The sequence below is a fragment of the Chaetodon auriga genome, chromosome 14, assembly GCF_051107435.1.
Source record: "Chaetodon auriga isolate fChaAug3 chromosome 14, fChaAug3.hap1, whole genome shotgun sequence".
Classification (NCBI taxonomy): domain Eukaryota; kingdom Metazoa; phylum Chordata; class Actinopteri; order Chaetodontiformes; family Chaetodontidae; genus Chaetodon; species Chaetodon auriga.
Window position 1 is genome coordinate 24,251,361 of NC_135087.1, and position 19,540 is coordinate 24,270,900.

At 39.4% G+C, this 19,540-nt stretch overlaps 1 protein-coding gene across 7 annotated transcripts in view; it reads right to left on the reverse strand.

Moving 5' to 3' along the window:
* The window catches only part of nrxn3a (neurexin 3a), a 246,478-nt gene that overhangs the window by 219,145 nt on the left and 7,793 nt on the right, over window positions 1-19,540 (reverse strand). For all 7 annotated transcript variants that reach the window (XR_013078140.1, XR_013078139.1, XR_013078137.1 and 4 more), the window contains exon 2: window positions 11,758-12,914. Coding sequence is in view for 3 of the 7 variants with exons in the window: in XM_076748438.1 (XP_076604553.1) it covers window positions 11,758-12,442 (685 nt within the window). In the remaining 4 variants the exon portion in view is untranslated. The remainder of the gene's footprint in view (window positions 1-11,757; window positions 12,915-19,540) is intronic.

Sequence of the window (19,540 nt, forward strand, 5' to 3'; positions counted from 1 at the left end):
TTTGATGATTACACACAACTAAAACTCAGAAACTGGTGTGCAGTATTTTAGTCAGATAAATCAAATTCCAGAATTCAGTTTCAAGGGCTGAATGTTAGTGATTTTTGGTCATGTACAACTCATGCCTATGTCTATGCCTGTCCATCTCCAGGTTGAGAAGCGAGAGTGATGATAGATTTACTTTTTAATCCCACAAGTTTAAAAAATAAACTCTGAGCTCTCCTCCCACTGCTAAAACGCTCAGGATCACAGTAGACTGTGACTCTGGGTTTTGTTTCCTCCAGAAGCTCCAGTTCTGTTCCTCCATAGCTTCCTGGTACTCAGCAGCTGTCTGTCAGCAAGCCGCAGCTCTATCCGTCTGCTCCGCCTGGTCTTCCCCACACAATGCTCTGCAAAGCCCAACCATACTGCAGATTTTTTGCTTGTGGAGCATAATCGTACTGTGCAAAAAATTCACTTCGCTTTCTGTGTGAAAACACCATAAAGCTCCCTAATTAACACTTTGATCATGTTTGTTCAGTCAGTAAACACAAAATATAAAAATGATTACTTGCTTGAGCTATTGGATGATTGGTAAATTTGTTGAAACCCATTATTGTGGTCAATGCAAACAATTGTTAAATTCTCACTTTCTACAACATATGCGCAACTTCACTATGGTCAAGTTCAGGGACAAATGGTGACTATTGTAAATAAAAAGGCAAATTTATTTGCTGTTATGGAAACTAGACTCCAGCCCCCTGTATGAAAGTCAGACATGCTACCCTACCTCAGAATATTGACACTGATTGTCAGATTGGATATACACTAAATGCACAGAATTGTTCATTGTGGAGGTTTTTTGTATGGTAATGGGGTGCTATCATCTCAAAAGTTGAGGTCTGTTCAGTTTTAGTAAATAAAACAACTTATCTAAGGTAATATGCAATACTGTGACACTGGCACAACACTTCGGCCTTTGCTTCTGATTGCTCACTCGCACAGCACCAAGTTGCTTGCCAGGAAAATGTTGGTGACTGAACAACCAACGCTATATTTTTCCTGCTGAGGACAGGCTTGTATGTACAGACTAAATGCCCCGTATAGTAGAACAACAGAAGGGACACTTCTAACCATTGATGACTGAATAGATAAAAAGAAGGAACAACAGAGAGAGAGCAGATTAACAAATTCATCTTTCAGTTCTCTCTCCCACTCCACTTTGACTTTCTGACTAATCCATCATTCAAAGCTCAATCTCTCTCTCTCTCTCTCTCTCTGTCTCCTGGTGATCAGCTGTATACAGTCACCCTCCCTCCTGCTCTATCATTATTTTGTTCTTGACCTACTTCCATTGACAATTTACCATCAGGCTTGTGTGCCATCAGGATTTTGTGTGTAGAGAGAGAGAGAGAGAAATAGAGAGAGAGAGAGAGAGAGAGAGAGAGAGAGAGAGAGAGAGAGAGAGAGAGAGATTTAATAAGTTAGCCACCACCAAACCAAGCAAACACTCACAGGTACAATTCTCAGCGGCAGGCTAGCCAGCACTTAACTCAATGCAATTACTGTAGGGGGAATTAGGGGGCTTGGAAACATTTTTTCCTGGGTTATGAATGTAGTAAATCTATATTGTCTAGCTCTCCTCAGAAATCCTCCTAAAACAAAATTCAAACAGATCACCATTCTTTGTGGTGACTCACTGGTGCTTTGACAAACTTATTTATTCATCAGTGGACATATAATCTAGGGTATGAGTATGAGAGTATGACTCTCTCTTTTAATTCAATACCCAAAAGGTGAGGCAAGGATAGCAGGGGATTAGAGCTCAAAGTGGATTACTTAAAGGGATGATTCATGATGTGTTGGATAAAGTGGGAAAGCGCGATGATTAATGAGGTCTTTCAAAATTCTGCATTCTCTCATCACTGCTGGCTTAACTGATTGTTTTCTGCATGTTATTAACATGGAAGGTAAACCAGTACATGGAATTTACATACATACGTACACATACACACACATAGACACACACACATAGACACAGTCTTGCTTCCATCACTTCTGGGGATGTTACATAGTCTTACATTCATTTCATGGAGACTTACCCTAACCGTATCCACCTAACCCTTAGCCTAATCTTAACCCAAGTCTTCACCCTAAATTTTAATGGTTTACATTATGGGGACCTACATTTTGTCCTCAAAAGGAGAGAAAGTCCCCACAATGTGACTGTGTAGACAGAGTAATATCCCCACAACATAAATAATCCATGCGCACCACCCCCCAACACACACACACACACACACACTTCCGACAGGTTAAAGGATTGAGTCACTACAGTGAGGGCTTGATTATCGCTGTTTTCATCATCATCACTGTAACTGCCATAACCTCCTTGCTGACTGATTTCACCAGCAGCCATGTTTCATGTTGATACAAACATACGGTGGCTGGAGAAACAACCAGGGAGGGCTGCTGAAGCCATCTGCTCGTGTTGTGGTGTCAACGGCATACAGCAAATAGAATGTTGGCTTGTTGCGGGCAGCACCATTCTGAGATTTGTTAGAAAGGGAAGCACAGATTGGAAAAGGTTGTTTTTGCTAGTATATGAACAATAGAAAGAGGTGCTGTGAAAATGAAATAATGAGATAAGGGTGTTTTTGTACAAGAGAAAAAAAAGAGCTATATTACCTTTTACAATCAATCAATCTATTCACTACAGTTTGTTGAGATGGATTTCATGTTTTTAAGATTCCTATTCTACAATCTTTATTCCAATCAGCAATACTTTACCTGAGCTACATGTCATATAATCAAAATACTTCTTTCTAATGGGATGGGAAAATATACAGTATATTATACAATATATGGGATTTAAAATAAACAGTAATTTGTGGTAGGGACCACAATATTAGCTCAATTACATAACCTCTTATTTTAACGCAAACTATGACCTGTCCCTAAATCCAGTCATTTTTTGTGCTTAACCTGAACCAAATCTCAACCAGAGCACTGTCCTATCAGAGATAAGATTAATTTTCAACACAGTGGTTTTAATGGTTTTGGAAGACATAAAACAAATGATGCTGTCCTGCCGACTGGGGCGTGACTTAAAACACATAACACTACCATGTGTCGCTCTAGAGGGTACACGCAAACACATTTTGTTGTTTAATTTGGAGGCCTTGTTAATTGTGAGCCGTGACACATTCCTTTGTTTTTCAGCTCAGTTGTGGCTGAACCAGTAGCTGGATTTGAAAGGATTTTGTTCCTTAAAAATGCATAGAAGACTGCCTTAGTTAAATAAATGACAATGAAATTAGATTTTAATCTAAAGGGGGCGAATGATATCATCCCTGTTAATTGCTTTTAGGGAATCCGCCTAATCTGGAGCTTGATCATTGGCTTTCCCTTTCGTCATCAATTCTACTCACTGAACTCGGAAATTCTGCTGGTTTCTCACTCCCTCTGACTTCATCAATTAATCATTAATTAAAGAGTGTAGGAGTTCATTGTCTTGTTTGCACTGATCTTAATCAGATATTGATAAACTGGTGTATATATGTGCAGCATTGTGCCCCACTGAGTGCTTTGTCTATGATGGTATGTAAACAGTTAGAACCTATGGAAGGTATCCTCTAGTAACACGCATTGTACATAGGCAAGTATGTTAGCAATTATGATCACAATGCAGTTGTCTATGTGTTGTCTGTGTTATAAGAAGAACCTGACAACTTTATGGCAGCATGAAATACCCAACAGTTTCCTGCTACTGATGAAAATACAAATTCTAGGACTTTTTTCCAATTATATACATAATTTACAGGTTCAAAAGGACACTAATATAACGTCTCTTCTTACGGTAACTTTGTGAAATTCAGCAATTTGTTGTGTTGTCAGAGCTAAGGTGACGTGACAGTGACTGTCATTAGTTGTACCATTATGCACTGCAAAATTCATCTATCTTGTGGTCTCACATTCGGGCCTGGAAGCTAATGTGAGCTAACTAATACTTATCAGCTGTAAACACTTCAAGGAATTGTGCCAAGAAGATCTTTCTCAGTGTTTGTTTGTATAGCTTCTGACTCTAGCGCAATCAATCTCTTAAAACTGCAGATAGTTCATTACAAAGTAAATGTATGATCACTTCTAGTGTCACTCAAGCCACAGGCCTGGGTGTCTGACAGGCGTCTGTCATGGCTGCCATCAGGTGGCATCTACACTTATAAGCTCTGGCCATGATCCCACCTTTGGTTTTGATTGGACAGGATTACTGCTGTGCACTTTGGTATTGGCAGTACATTTCCATTTCAAAAAAGAAAAAAAAAACCCTTACTCATCCTCATGAAACCAATGCTTTACATTTAGTACTGTCAGGTTTAAGCTGCTCTCTGCAGGACAACACCAAACTGTGACACACCACCACACAGTTTTGTGTCCTGTGATTTGACTTTAAAGCTGCAGCAGGTAAGATCGAGAAGAGAGCAGACTTAGCCTGAAAATTTGAACCAGCAAGTCAATCCCCCCTCCTCTCCGCTGCACTCATGCCCTGCCTCCAAGCCTCTCCTCCCTGCGGCGTCTGCGTGGCAAGCTAACTCTGCCCAACCCCTACATCACAGTCGCTAACATACCATACGCGCTGTGGGATATTACTGTGACAATCACCATATTAGCTTTATGGTTATTTGTTGTCTTAGCTGTATATGCTGTTGTTGGCAGCGGTGGTATGGGCAGTTTCTCCTTTGCGGGTGGCTGTTGCTCCGCCATAGTTTTCATTAGCCTCCTGACGCTGCTCACTAGGGATGGGAATCGAAAACCAGTTCCCAGTGTTTCAATTCCTCGGAATTCCCTTATCGATTCCAGTGGCACGAATGACCTTGTGCGTTGCACGTTACGTAGCTTACCCAAGCTACGCAACGTGCGTTGCTCGAAAAAAAATGCTCAAAAGTTTGGTTACATTTCACGAGAAAGGAAGACAGCAAGGCAACTTGCAATGCTTTCAAAGTGGATATTTCATCAAAGGCAGGAAATACTGCCAATATGCAGAAACATTTCCACACACAGCATGCGATAACTTTGAATGAATGTTGCATTTTTGATCTGCTCCAGAGCGAATCTCAACCCAGCAGCAGCGGCAACGTTAGCACGTCCTCTGCTGTTAATACTGCAGGTAACTAAGTAACTAACACTGCCTATTATGTTAGCACCATTTGCCTCATTGTAAAACCTGCTATTACTAACTGTTAATGTTAAATGAATGCCTTCTCATGCATTACATTTAGATGGCCATGACGAGAGACAGAGTCTGACTGGCTCAGAGGCTGACAGTACTCGCTCCAGTTCACGTCTACCTCTAGCTTCTGAGTGGATCAGGAGATCCAGCTGTACAGAAGCCTGGACTTGATTGTATTTGTCACTGGCTGACATAGATTTATTTTTGAGTACTCAGCTCATATATCCTTTTAAAAAGGAGAATTTTAATTTCTATTGGAAAAATGTTGAAGATGTTTTTGGACATTCTTGTGTAATTTTTTTTCAAAACAGATTAATTTTTCTGGGGACCCTCCAGCACCCCATCGAGGAGCCCTAGGCTGTGGCCCTCTTAAGACCTCACTGTTGGGTTTGTAAGGTCATGTTACTTCTAAACAAAGTTGATACGAATCAACCTGTTTGTTCTCCTTTTTTTCCAAATGAGAATCGATAAGAGAATCAATAAAGAACTGAATCATTAAGCAGAATTGAAAATGGAATCGGAATCTGAAAAATCTTATCAATTCCCATCCCTACCACTCACAGAGCAGTTTGACTGACTGTAGCCGGCAGCATGAGTAAGTACATTAACATCTGCATCAAACATTTGATTAGTATTTCAAAACTCAAATAAAATACAGTCATGGTTTTGCTGACTTTCAGCCATGTCATATTTGTCCCTTGATATATTCAAAAAGCAGGCAATCCACCAATCCACCTCTGCCAGCTTCATTGAGTATGTTATTTATCCCAAATCCAAATTCTCTCAGTGCTGCTTCAGCTCCCTGCATCCACTCACCTGCCACTGCCTCGCAGGAGGCAGCATGTAAGACAGACGAGATAGCGAGGACCAGATGTAAATCACCACTGTGAAATGGTATCAATGTGGAGGCTGTAAATCAAGGTTGGGAAAGCAGCCTATCAACCTACAAGGGTCACCAGTGCCTCACTAAGTCACGCATCACAGAGCTGAATAGCAAGAGGATGGTGAGGTTGTTGTGTGCATTTTGGGGAGAGAACTGTGAGAGGATGAGGAAGTGAGAGGATACTGTATGTAGCTATGCCTACCGATGTAAGAGCTGGGATACCAGTACAAAGAATGACAGACCACCATATTTAAATACTTCTCAACTCAGTGACCCAAAATAGCTCCAGAAATGAATGTTAGACATGTAGCATAGTACTACTATTTTAGAAAGGTCTTGCGCAACACTGCTTAAGTTATTGTAAATACAACCCTTATATTACTGTAGTGGCCCATGTAAAAATGTATGAAGAGCACCACATCTGCCATATTTTGTAACTTTAGAGATTTGTTGTTTTATTAATTCATTTGTTTGTTTCCATTATATATATGCTGATGATATCCATGGTGCCCAGAGGATGATTCCCTGCTATTTTGCTGGCATTAGGCTTCTCAAGTGTGCAGGAAAACTGGTGGTGACAATATCTGACACGGCAATGGCCCCAGATGTATTCACAGTGGATCAGAATTGGTCTGGGGACAGCCAGCCATAGTGCAATTGAATCATAGCTCTGGCAAAATTGTCAGCACAAAGGATGTGATGTAAAACACCTGCCATCTTGTACTTAGGGAAAACCTCAATGTAACTAATAATGGATGATTCCTATGGTCCCCATAGGATTAATTCTATGCTTTTAGTAATCCCTCAAGTGCCTTTTTGAGGTGCCACAACACATTTTCTTCACAAATAGCATGAACTGGCACATTCATACTTCCCAGAGGATAAAACACTCCTGGAATCTTCCAGTAGTCAAAATTTCCACTGAAACAAATGATTGCCAAAAGAATGCCAAAATTTACTAAACACATTTATATCACATTCAATCTCTGCAGACAATGACCATTTTTGGATTTCAGTGGTCCTCACTGCTTTATCTTTTGTGCCACCCTCAGGATAGATTTTACATTTTTAGCCCTGCTATTGGTAAGACAAAGTAAAGTCATCAGTATGCTGCTCTGTCAAACATTTTTTTAATGTGGAGTGTAATGAACCCGCTATGCCAATTTTAGACTTTTAGGCTTTTAGTTTCACATCACTGTGGTACAGCAGTATGTGTGGAAGACCAGGGGCATTTTTAAAAAAAAAAAAAAAACAGGCAGTGACAAGACTGAAAAAGACCTAATTAAAAATAATAATCTTTGTGGGTTATCCTTCTACCAGCTACAAATATCATGAACTTCATTACAGTTTAACACAAGTTTACCTGTCAAATTCCAGTTTAACACTGAAATCCATCAGCCTCCAGACAAACTAATTTTTACCACCAGCTGCTGACAGAAATCTGAGAGCAAACACTTGCACCATCAACTGTGACTAAGACAATGTGTCCACGACACAACACTTTCTTGGTATCTCTCTTAGTATCTTGGGCCCCAAAGTAACAAGACAAAATCTGAAATTTTGGATGGATTATGCCAAATATATTTCACGAAGGTAATAGGACGTGTTGTAATATTCAGAAGAACTGCATGAAAAAATTAAAACAGTATCAACAAATCCTGAAACAAAGGTCACAAGTTCACTTACATTATCATTTTAATCCCAGAATAATATTCTTATATCGACTATAGGGAACATGCTGTATCTGGTAGATTTCGGATTTTACATTACTTTATGTGGCTTAATTTTTAGGATCACTATAATATATGACATCATTCTTGTAATATTTCTCTGTCATCTGTATTTTATTCATACCTAGTGACTTAATCCACAACAATCTGACATAAATTCCGTTGTCGGAGTGAGTCAGTGACCTTATGACATTTTTCTCTTATATCAGTCTGAGTATACAGGAAGTATAATATTATAGGGAGTTTTGGTATGTGTATCCTGTCCAGAAGGGAGTAAGAATATGAATAAAACACACCTATCAGTATTGCCATGCCCAGCTGGCAGTGTGGGGTGAGTTACGTTACAAATGCAATTTATTGCACATTACTAGGAATGTAATTTTAAAATCTGATTACACTATTTTTGTGTTACTTTCACCAAACATAACTGGAGAAGTACAGCTAGTATTATATCACAGTGCTAAATTATGCTATGCTATGCTATGCTGCTATCTACTATAGTCTCAGCGTAACGTGGTGTCTATGACAGCTTAAGCTAACCTTATGATTGCTATTGATTGATTTTTCTGACAACATGCTGATGCGTCTTTCCCACTTGCATGTCTCAGGCAACAGATATGCTCTCATTTTAATCTCAGCAGCTGTCTGCATCGGCTCTGCACAGGCTCACAACTCAGCTGTGTCTCATGCGCTACACCACGATCTGTATGTGCGTTTAATTTTCAAGTCTATTTTTTCAACAATATGCACATGAACACAAGGTTTATGCACAATAAAAAGGCACTGAATTAATATATTTATCTGCAGTTTGCATTCTAAGCGGAGCAGAGTGTTGCTCTCTGGATGGATAGGTTTGGAGGTTGGAGGTTTGAAAAGCTAGCTGCAGCGATGGCCCACATTTCCAATTACCCACTTATCAGTTGCTCAACACTTAATAGCCGGCAGTAGCACATTCCACTAAGGTAATACATTACTGTAATGCATTACTTTTGTGATTCATTACCCCTAATACCCCAGCCAGTGGTGTGGACCACTGAACGTTGGACAACACACACTGCTGTGAAACTAGAAGCCTTAGCCTTGTTTTGGTTTGTAGAGATGTTTAATCAAAGAACACAAAGATAGAAAGAAAAATACACTAGCACTGACACAAAGTATTTAAGCTAAACAATACTTGTGATGTTCTACATTAAAAAGTAAAAATAAATAATAATTAAAAAAAACAGCAACAAGCAGCTATTCTGGGTTGAAGACCTTTTTTCATTCAACAGAAGGAGCTCAGCTGGTCATAGTGAAGGTCATAAACAGCAACAAGTGTTTTTCAGGCTGCACAAAGGTAAGCAAAGTCACTTCAGCTAGTTTCATTCTGTTTCAACAAGATGGAGATATAAACCCAGATTTCTGATGATTGGAGAAATTGTTAATGAGTTATGGCCATTTTCCTGCTAAGTCCCACCCATTGCCATGTTTTTTGTTTTTTCATTACCAAGCTTGGTAATTTACAATAAAAATGTCGACCTCTTTTCTGCAATGCTGTATAACATTTTGGTACTGATACAGCCTAAATCCAACACGATCTATTCATAGTGTTTTTCAAAAAAATCCAAATTCCATCATGGTTGATTTTTATGGTCCAACAGGGCTTTTGAAGAGCACATGGAGCTGGACTGGTGTCTCCAATTTCAAGGCAATCTGACATATGGTGTGAGGGGTGTGACCTTTCCAAAATTGAATTTTGGGCCTTAATTACAGCGCCACCATCTGGCTGATTGGGTTCATTTTTTGCAAAGAACCTAATTAATAATAACAATTTTCAGTTATGGGGCCAAGTTTCATGTTTCTAGTTCATTCCAGCTCAAGGCAATTGGAGCTCTTGTGGCAGAAAAATAATAATAATAATGATGATAATAAAGTGGCACAAAAACAACAGGGTTCTGCCACTCCAGGGCTGGAATCCTACAAAGAAAATAAGACCCATCATGCAGTGGAATGCACCAAAACTGATACAGACTCACAGACCAAGGTAAAATAACAGGAAAGGAAACAAAGGATTAACAGTGATGAGAAAGATGCTAAACTATTGTGACGCATGATCAGGCTTCAACCTTAGTCAAGGCGGACTGTATCAGAGATGTTGATTACTGGGTCCAAGAGGCCTGGATGATAGGCAAGAACAGAGCTCTTTCATGTGCTGTCTTTGACCAGCCATCAGAGTAGAGAAGTCAGGAAAGAGAAGTGTGGCTCCTCCTCTTTAGTGCCAGTCAGCAGCTAGCAGCTGCAGCTAGTCCTCCACCCGCCAGATGTCATCACAAAGCACCAGCTGAGCTCACAGATTTTCTTTCATACTTAACACACCATCAAGTCTTCTGCTGCTCTCATGTGTCTGCAATGGACAGCTAAAAAAGAGGAGCTGAAGCACAAACATTTTACCCTCTCAGCCCACCATGTAGTTAAATGCCACCCAGTCAATCAGCTGAGCAAAGTAAATCAGCTCAGCCACCACCAAGACACAGAGGAGCACCAACACCAACACCAACACCAACCCCCACCCCCCACCCCCCACCCCCCTCCCCATCCACTCCTGCATTTCAAACACCAGCAGAGATAGATAAAAAACCTAATCTTCAAATTCCAGATTCCCTGGCCTTTTGTCTGTGTGCTGGGGCTTTGGATTCAGGCCAAATGGGATGTAAATTCCATATTTGTGAGAGGTTAAGAAGAGTGCTTGAAACTCAAAGGTGGAAGAAAAAATAGCAGAACAAATATATAAAAACAAATTACCTCTGAATTAATTAAATGGGAAAAAAAGAGTCTTCTTATCTAAGTGGTATTGATTTTCTCATAAAGAGTCAGATTATTGTGTACTCCCCAGCTGCTGGAAGCTGCTGGTTTGGAAAGCCTGAAGAATGTGTATTGATTGTGAATAATTAAGTACATTACAAGAGTTTTTTTCAGAGCACAGGAAAAAGCAAAGGTGCCTGAATCCATTTTCAGTGCTGACTGTATGTTCACCACAACAAAACAGGCATTATCACCAAATGTTTAGTACTCTAGATTGATCAAATCACAGGAAATCCAAGTTTCTACAAAAAGCAAGTGAAAGTGTCTTTATTTGGTCTGCAGGCAGGAAATGCATGAGGGGAAATGATTAAGGGCTTTCTTTTAATAGGAATAAATTTTGTTCTGGGGACAGCCAGCTGTAGAGCAACTGAAACACAGATCTGGCAAAATTGTCGACACAAAAGGATGTGATACAAAACACCTGCTATCTTGTGATTGGATGAAGAAAGGGGGCTCAGGAGACCCTATTCTCTCTATAGGCGTCCTTATCACTGCCTGCAGGACTGATGCCATTAACCTGCGCCTCACTGGCTAACCGTGCTTAGATTAGCTTTCTGATTTTACAGCTCAGACACACAGACACACACATATAGGGATAATAGCAATCAATTGGAGAGCCAAGAAGGCCCACAAAGTCAAACTGTCTCAGAGCCCATGATATGTGGTGTAATAGTAGAAACAACCCTAAAACTAGACAGTTAAAAAGCCAAGTTACGTGAAGAACACTCGAACCCTCAAGGTTGTGATGCTAGTCTTTAACATTCCTGTAAGGCAATATAACAAATGTGAAACATGTGAAATCAGCTGGATCAAAGGTAAAACATCAACAAAACTCAAATATGGCTTTTCCAAACTGGGCCTGCGCAGCTCTCCAAATGTGAAAGAATGCTCAGTGAAGCCAGTTGTTCTTTTTTTGTACAACAGTGGGCTGTGAGGAAGTTCTGGCATGATGACTTCAGTTGGAATTTCAATCAATAAAAAACTGAAATAGTTAGAATACAAAAACAAATAAAATAAATTAGAAGTTGAAATGAATGAGACACAGTTATATGTCTGGCAGAGTGAATGGCAAAGTAAGAGACTATAGACATTACCTTCACTGCAGAATCGGCCCTTGTATTCTGTTTTGGAGCAGTCACAGACCGGCTCTCCATCCACCACTGAGCACGTACCGCCATTCTCACATGGATTCATGGTGCACCACCCTTCTGACTCCAGGGGCACCTTAAGGCTTCCCAGGAACAGGGGCTGTGAGATGCCATACTTGAGGTCTGTAATTGTGCCCCTAAAGGGCTGCATGTTTCGCACCATAGGTAGTGTGAGTGCACCATTGCGGATATCCTGAGGCACTCCACCCAGGAACAGGTCGCTGACTATTTTCATGAACTGACGCTGAGGCCGCACCTCATCTGCTTTGGCCTGGCCATCCACTACCAGCACTGTGCGCAGGTTATACCTGCTCAGGGTGGCAAAGTGCCAGCTGCTGTCATCCACCCGTCTGTCAGACACCACTGTGGTCTCAGCACAGTCTATGCTGAAACGCAGCTGCAGTCGGCCCTCTACCACTGACAGCTGCAGAAAGTCACAGTAGCCTCCATCATCAAAGTAAAGCAACAACGCATCCGAGGCCTCAGTCTTGAACTGGAAGCTCAGGTCACCGCGGGTGCTGGCATCCCAGCGGAGGTAGCGTGCCCACTGACCTGGTGTGCCTAAAAATTCCAGTCCCAGACATGTGCTGAGGAACACTTGCAGTCTGATACAAAAACCTACAAGATCCATTGTCGTAAAAAATGTATTAATCCAAGAGGGTCTGAGGAGAAATCAATACGATTGAAAACTTCGGGTGGTTAGGCAGAATGTCAAGGACCCACAGTTTTATCCACAATGTGTGACAAGATATATTCAGATAAATAGTTATTATAAAAATATGTTTTCTTAGGGAAAGGAACAGTAGCAGGAGAACAGTCGTTGTGGTTAACAGTCTTAAAGTCAATTACATCAGTGAATTGTCCAGGAGGAATGGAGGAATTCTTTTCCTCTTCAGGGTTAAAGAGAGGACCAGAGGGGGAGAGGATGTGATGTTTTAATATGTTTTTTTACACCTCAGAAAAGATGTTATCAAGACTCATAATGCACGGTCTGATGGAATGGACTTCTCTGAGTATCAGGGCAAGTAGAATTTCCTCCTTCATGTTGTCCACTGTGAAATGCAGCTGACGAGGGATCCACTGCTCATTCTCGGGTTCCACCGCTGTAAGAAAAAGAGAGACAGGGGTTACAGTGTGCCTATTAGCATTGCTTTAACTGCTACTATTAAAACAAATATACTAGGGTGCATTTTTGATCTAAAGCCCATGGTAACAGCACATGACATGTACATGTACAATCCAAAACAAGTGAAGAAGGTGCCCTGAATGAAGACTAAAGCATCAGTACTGTTACTATGGTTGCTGACAGTTTAATATACTGCACTAAGTCATAGAAATTAAGTAGACATTTATTCTAATATGATGTTTAGATGTGAAGCATGCATTATGTTACAATTATGTAACTATTCTCATATATACCCTGCCACAACATATGGAATTCCCTCAATGCACCTAATTTATCATTATTAAAGTGTGTTTAAAGTTTTACTGGTGTTATATTATTTTACACTGTACTACTGTTATTACTACAGGTGCATTAACATGTAAGAAACATTAACTTTAATGTTCATTTTAACAAGATCTTCACCTTATACTGTGCTGAAGGGCAGTTTAATTTTTAATGATGCACATATAATGATGCATTGTGTATCTAAAATTCCAATGTGCAAATGTAGTGGAGTAGAAGTCAATATAGTATGTTCAGCCAAAGTACAAGTTCCTCACTCACAAAATCGGATGGATCATTTTAATCTACTCTTTTATCTACCAGTATATAACGTAGTTAAAATAAGCATGGTGAGCCCTTTACATGAGAAATAAAAGTATATTTTTGTGATAATACTCCTGTACTTAAGTACTTCTAAGTATTTTCAAAGAGTGGTATTAATAGTTTACTAATTAGTTACAAGACTGGAGTAGTTATTCTACCATTGGCAACAATACCAGCATTCTCAGAAGAGCAACAATGAGCCACCACAGAGGTCTCAAGTCACTATATCCACGCTCAGATCAAATTACTTAATGGCACATAAAGAAGTTGAAGCTAGTTCCATCTAAACCAGCCACAGCAGTAAAATGTTAAGAGTTACAGTATGAGTAATCTCATAATGTACTTCATAATAATGTATCACTCACAACAACCAATTTCCTGCAGAACTAGTACTTTTGCTTTGATTCTTTCAGTACATATGCTGATAATACTTCTGTACTTTTAGTTGAGTAATGTTTCGAATGTAGGACTTTTACTTTGTATCCCAGGATTTCTCTAGAAGAAGAAGAGCATAAAAAATACTGGAATCAACCTAAAATATCCACCAATGTAAAATGCAACCTCCCCACAGGTTCCAAACACCCCCAGATTCCCAGAAAAATGACTAAGGATAATAATCTCAGTGTGATGGCCCTGATGGATGGTACAATTAACAGAAATTACATGTCGGATTTTGTTGTGACAAAGACAGTATGTGACACATATTGAGCACACAGCTTCTAAAAAAGATGAAGAATCTGAATGTATTTTAGTAGACTGCTGACAGCTAACATGTACTATACTGTTGGCATTCACCAATCCTAATTATAAGTGCTTGTAATATTGCTGCATTTTTCCCTTCTCCACAAAGGTTGTTTGGAGTTATCAGTCATCTGCTGCGTAAATTAGCCTCATTATTCTCCTGACAGTGCATGACTATCAGCCAGCCAGGCAGACTGCCTTTATCTGACGACCGGCCTGGAGAGAGAGCTTTCTGCACACTGGCAAAGAGAAACACAAGTAGGTAGGTCATTCTTAGCATTCTTTTAGACTAACATTTATTGATGCATTTTTTTTAATGTGTAACTGATTTTTAAGTTTAAAAACTACAAATTAAATCAGCACAAACAATCCTCAAAAGTCCATACTTTGGCACAAGTTGCCCTCCCCAGTTGAGTCCTGTGAGTGGGTTTCTCATGACATGGCCTCTTATCTATAAGGATGGCACCAAAATCATTTTTTGGGTTTATCTGCAGGTGAAGTGAATGTAGATGGGGAACCATGACGTCGCTGCTACTAACAACATCATGGTTTCTGTATTCTGGGACAGTATTTCTGAAAAATATTTGAAATTTGGATTTGGATTACCAAAGCCAAAAATCTAAATGAAATCAGGAAATATGTTTATTTCTAACTAATATAAGTCTAACTATGTAATTCAAGTATGTTATTAGATAAAGAGCTGCATGAATCATGCAGACAAAGTGATGGTTTCTATGTCACACTTTATCAACAAGCAAAACTAGAAAAAACTGACACATTGACTGCGGTAGTGTATTTTGTTGTTCAATGATGTTGACAGGGATTATAATAACGGTGGTGGTGACAGCTCTCCAAAACACACGGTAAGTTTTTACCCAGTGTACCATATTGGTTGGTCACTCCAAACTTTGTATTTACTACAGCCCTACATCCAAGCAAGCAGTTCAGTTACCATCCTATGCATTAAGTAAAGCATGTATGGGGTCTGATCCCATACCAGTTCAACCCGCAGTAGCTGATTTGTTTTTCCTTTAGACCACTTTTTGGGGGGTAACTGAAACAAGTTGTGAAGACAACAATGATATATAACCACCTTTTAAGTTGATGTGATAAATGTTTGCAAACAGTTGTTATTTACAGATCAAGTAGACAGCAACATTATCATTCATTTGAAGTGGACCATCTGGTGAATGCCAGTCCAATATTAACTCTCTTTTAGCTTCATTTTTGGTCTCCAGAAAGCAACAACTCAAGGAAACATCTGGCTCTGAAGCCACGAAATGTTCCACTACAACGCGGTGTAGGTTTGCATATGCATGGTTGGGACATATCCCTTCTAATATTTTGGGGAGACAGAATTGTCTTTGTCAATATTTGAGTGGCTACATCTCAAAGATGGTCAGCACCATGGACAGTGCTGAGAGAGTGTGAAAGAGAAAGCCATAAACAGCTGTTTCTACAACCTCCCCCTACTGACTCTGCTAGTGCTATGTGTTTGAGTGCTCTGATTAATAAACATAATCTTTGATTTTGAAACAGCAGCGTTCGAGATCATGTCCACATGTGTTTTTTTTCTCTCACTGCACAAGTGCTTCATCTCAGCACTCCCTGTTGTTCATGTCATTTGATTGTTATACTGAAAATAAGTTACAGCTGCTTTCATCTCACTGGTTCAGGTAAGACCTGCACCCTTTCTTGCAATCAAGGCATTTAGCACACGTTGTCAGTACTACCTGTGCTTTGAGCATCTTCTGAAACTGTCCAATGTAATATTTTGTGCTGCTCTCTTTATTAAGCACTCAGCAGCATTTGATGATGTCGATAATAACTGTCAAGCCCTCTTACCATCAGTGCTGGGGTGCCACAGGGGTCATTCATGGTCCATTACTATTTACATTATACATAAAGGACAGTATTCTTCATAATCAGTCTCATCATTTTTATGCAGATGTACAATGTCCCAACTCAGGCAATGACTCATCTTCTGGCTACCTTTGATGCTTTCCAATGACCACTAAATGCAGATGAGACCAAGTACATGGTATTCTGACTATCCCACCATCAACACTTTATATGGTAACCATATCACTCTTACGCAGTGATACAAATACTTATAAATGTGATTTGACAGCAGACCGTCATTGGCCCTTCAGGACTCATATTCAACATTTGACTGAAAAATTAAAACTCAAACTAGGCTTTCTGTATAGAACTAAAGGGTGCATTTTCTTAACCATATAATGATTCTTCAGTAAACTTTCATGTCTGAACTTGATTATAGAAATTCTGTATTGTCACACTGCTCCATCACCACCAGCTAAACTCTGTTTATCATTGTGCATTACAATTATCATTGATAACAAAATTCTTACTCATCATTGCTTTGTGTATCAGACAGTTGGATGGACTTCCTTATGGACAAGAAGAAATTATTCTCTCATGTTTATCTCTAAATCTCCAAGTGTCCAAACTACCATTTCTTCTCTCAATTAAGTCTTCTCTCTAAATTACACAATACAATAACAATTTAACCTTAGTTACACCATATGTACACACAAATCTTAGAAAAATTTGTTTGAGGTATTATACACCATTTAAATTGAATGCACTTTCCATAGAGAGCTGGTACAGACAATACTCTTCATCTACAGAGAACCAACAGTTCCCTCATGACCAAGCACTTGGTGACAGTGGCGAGGAAAAACTTCCTTTTAACAGGCAGAAACCTCAAGCAGAACCAGGCTCTGGGTGGGCGGCCATCTGCCTCAACTGGTTGGGTGAGAGAGAGATCGATTGTGGCTGGCCTTAATTGTGTTGTTTTTATATGTTGGTAGTGTGGTTGTCTGATTATGAATGTTTCTTATACTGAGGTCTCACTTCAAAAAGACGTCAGTCTCAGTGACACCAACTTACTGAATAATGTGTGTATATTCCTTTATATCATATTATTCATTTATTTATTTATTTATTCTGATTAAATGCAAGTAGTGTATGGTACAGTACAGCATAGTATGAAATTGTTCTGCAACAAATAATATTAATGACGTTGAATTTAGATATGTTTGAGAGCTGAACAACCATGAATTAAGAAAGACATGAGCAAACAATCATCATCAGAAGATCAAACTTAAGCAAATAAAGAAATGCCGGGAGTGGGCCTAATCTGTTCGGTGTGAGGACACTCAGTTCCGAGGGATGAAATAATCAGGACAACGTTCTGGGCATGAAAGAAACACAATGGAATGTCCATTACTAGAGATGAGAACAGCTTAACAAAGGCTTATAGGGCTAGTTTGCTCTATATAAAGGACAAACATTCTGACTATGATCACCAGGACTTAGTGATATTCAGTAATGTCACTGTGCATCATTTAGTCAGGATGTGGACATGTATGAGGGGTGGAAGTCACAAAAATTAATTGAAAATATTTGAGGTGATGAAAAGGCATGTGAAATGAAAAACAGGAGTAGAATGGATGTGAAATGAAAAATGGAGAGATAAAATATCGAGGGATTTGATTAATTTAAAGCCAATTTCATTAAAGCGGTCATGGTATGATGAAAACACAGCCATGTTTTATCATTTTCCCCATCTTACGTTCATCATTCATGGCCTTGGCCATTTATCATTTAAGGGAAGTGGCCTCAAGAGTGGGAGTAACAAAATCTAATTGAAGGAAATGGAAGTGATGAAAATGCTTACAATAGTGGAAGTGAAAAAATGTATGTGAATTATCAATTAGTCAGTGGGTGTGGTTTGTGTTTGACATTTTGGGCGGAAACAACAAAAATTGCTTGCTGTAAACGATAAATGTCAGTTGGGTATTGTGAATGATGAATGGGAGAAAGCAGACAGTAACACAGCCCAGCTGATTATCAGAGCAACATGGCTTCAAATAAAACGTCAGTCAGGTTTATCAAATCAATTGACAATTTATTGCTCTATTTTTCAATTCACATACATGTCATCACATCTACTATTCATTTCGTGAGCAATTTCATGATTTTCATTTTCTTCAGTTAGTTTTTGTTACTCCCACCCTTGAGGCCACTTTTCTTCAATGATAAATGGCAGTTCTGTGTTGTGAATGATGAATGTAAGATGGGACAGTGATGAAATATGGCTGTTTTCATCAATCATATTCTGACTATTTTAATCAAATTGGCTTTCAATTAATCAAATTGCTTGATATTTTATCAGTCCGTTTTTCATTTCACATCCATTTTACCCTCTATTTTTTAATTCAAACACATTTTCGTCACCTCCTTTTTTTTTTTCTTTTTTTCTTTTTTTTTTGCAATTTTCTTACCTCTAACCCTCGAAGACTTGTGTTCCCAAAAACAGAGTGGGAGAGAACAAACTAGTAGAGGATCACTTTGCAAGGAGAGTACAGCACATACAGCCATAGAATAACACAGGTACTAAAGTATTAGAGCAGTGGAAAATGTAGTATCCCACAACATCAAAACAGACATTCCACTGTAAGCCACTTAAGATCCACAAACAGACCCCCTTCTCCGGATGCACACCAGGTAAACAATGCTTTTTACTAGGGTTGGTATGGATAAAGCATTTTTGACGAGTACGAGCATGATACGAGTAAAACTCATCAATATCCGTGCTCGTGCTGAAGGAAAATCCTCATTGGGTAACTGACTGTCTTCACGCTCTGTGATTGGCCAGTCAAACACAGCGCCCGCCCCTCCCTACACAGACACGACTCGAGCTCACGTTGCTCTCTTCAGTACTCCTTAGATTTTCTTCAGCTCGCCTCTATTTCGGTTTGTATGATATTTGAAGTTACTTGGTGAACTTGTTTCGTAACGTACGCAGTGCATTTGACAAGACAGAGCTGAAAACGGCTTGTGTTGCGTCGGTCACTGCCTCCACTCCGGTCGGGTTTTTCAGTTCAAGTTCACACAGATCATTAAAAAATAAATAGTCTTAGAGACCACTTACACACATATAGCTGGACACACAAAGTAGCCTATATTAATATTTTTATTGTATATCAATTTCAGACTTAAAATAATGTACCGATTGAAGCCCCACCCATTTCAATTAGGCCCCACCCACTCCAAGTACAGATACGGATACAGATAATTTAGATGGTTGAACAGATACAGATACAGATAGTGGTGTATTCGCTCATCCCTACTTTTTACCATGCTATCCTGTTGTATGAAAAATTATTTGTGAGATTTAACCGCATCTGG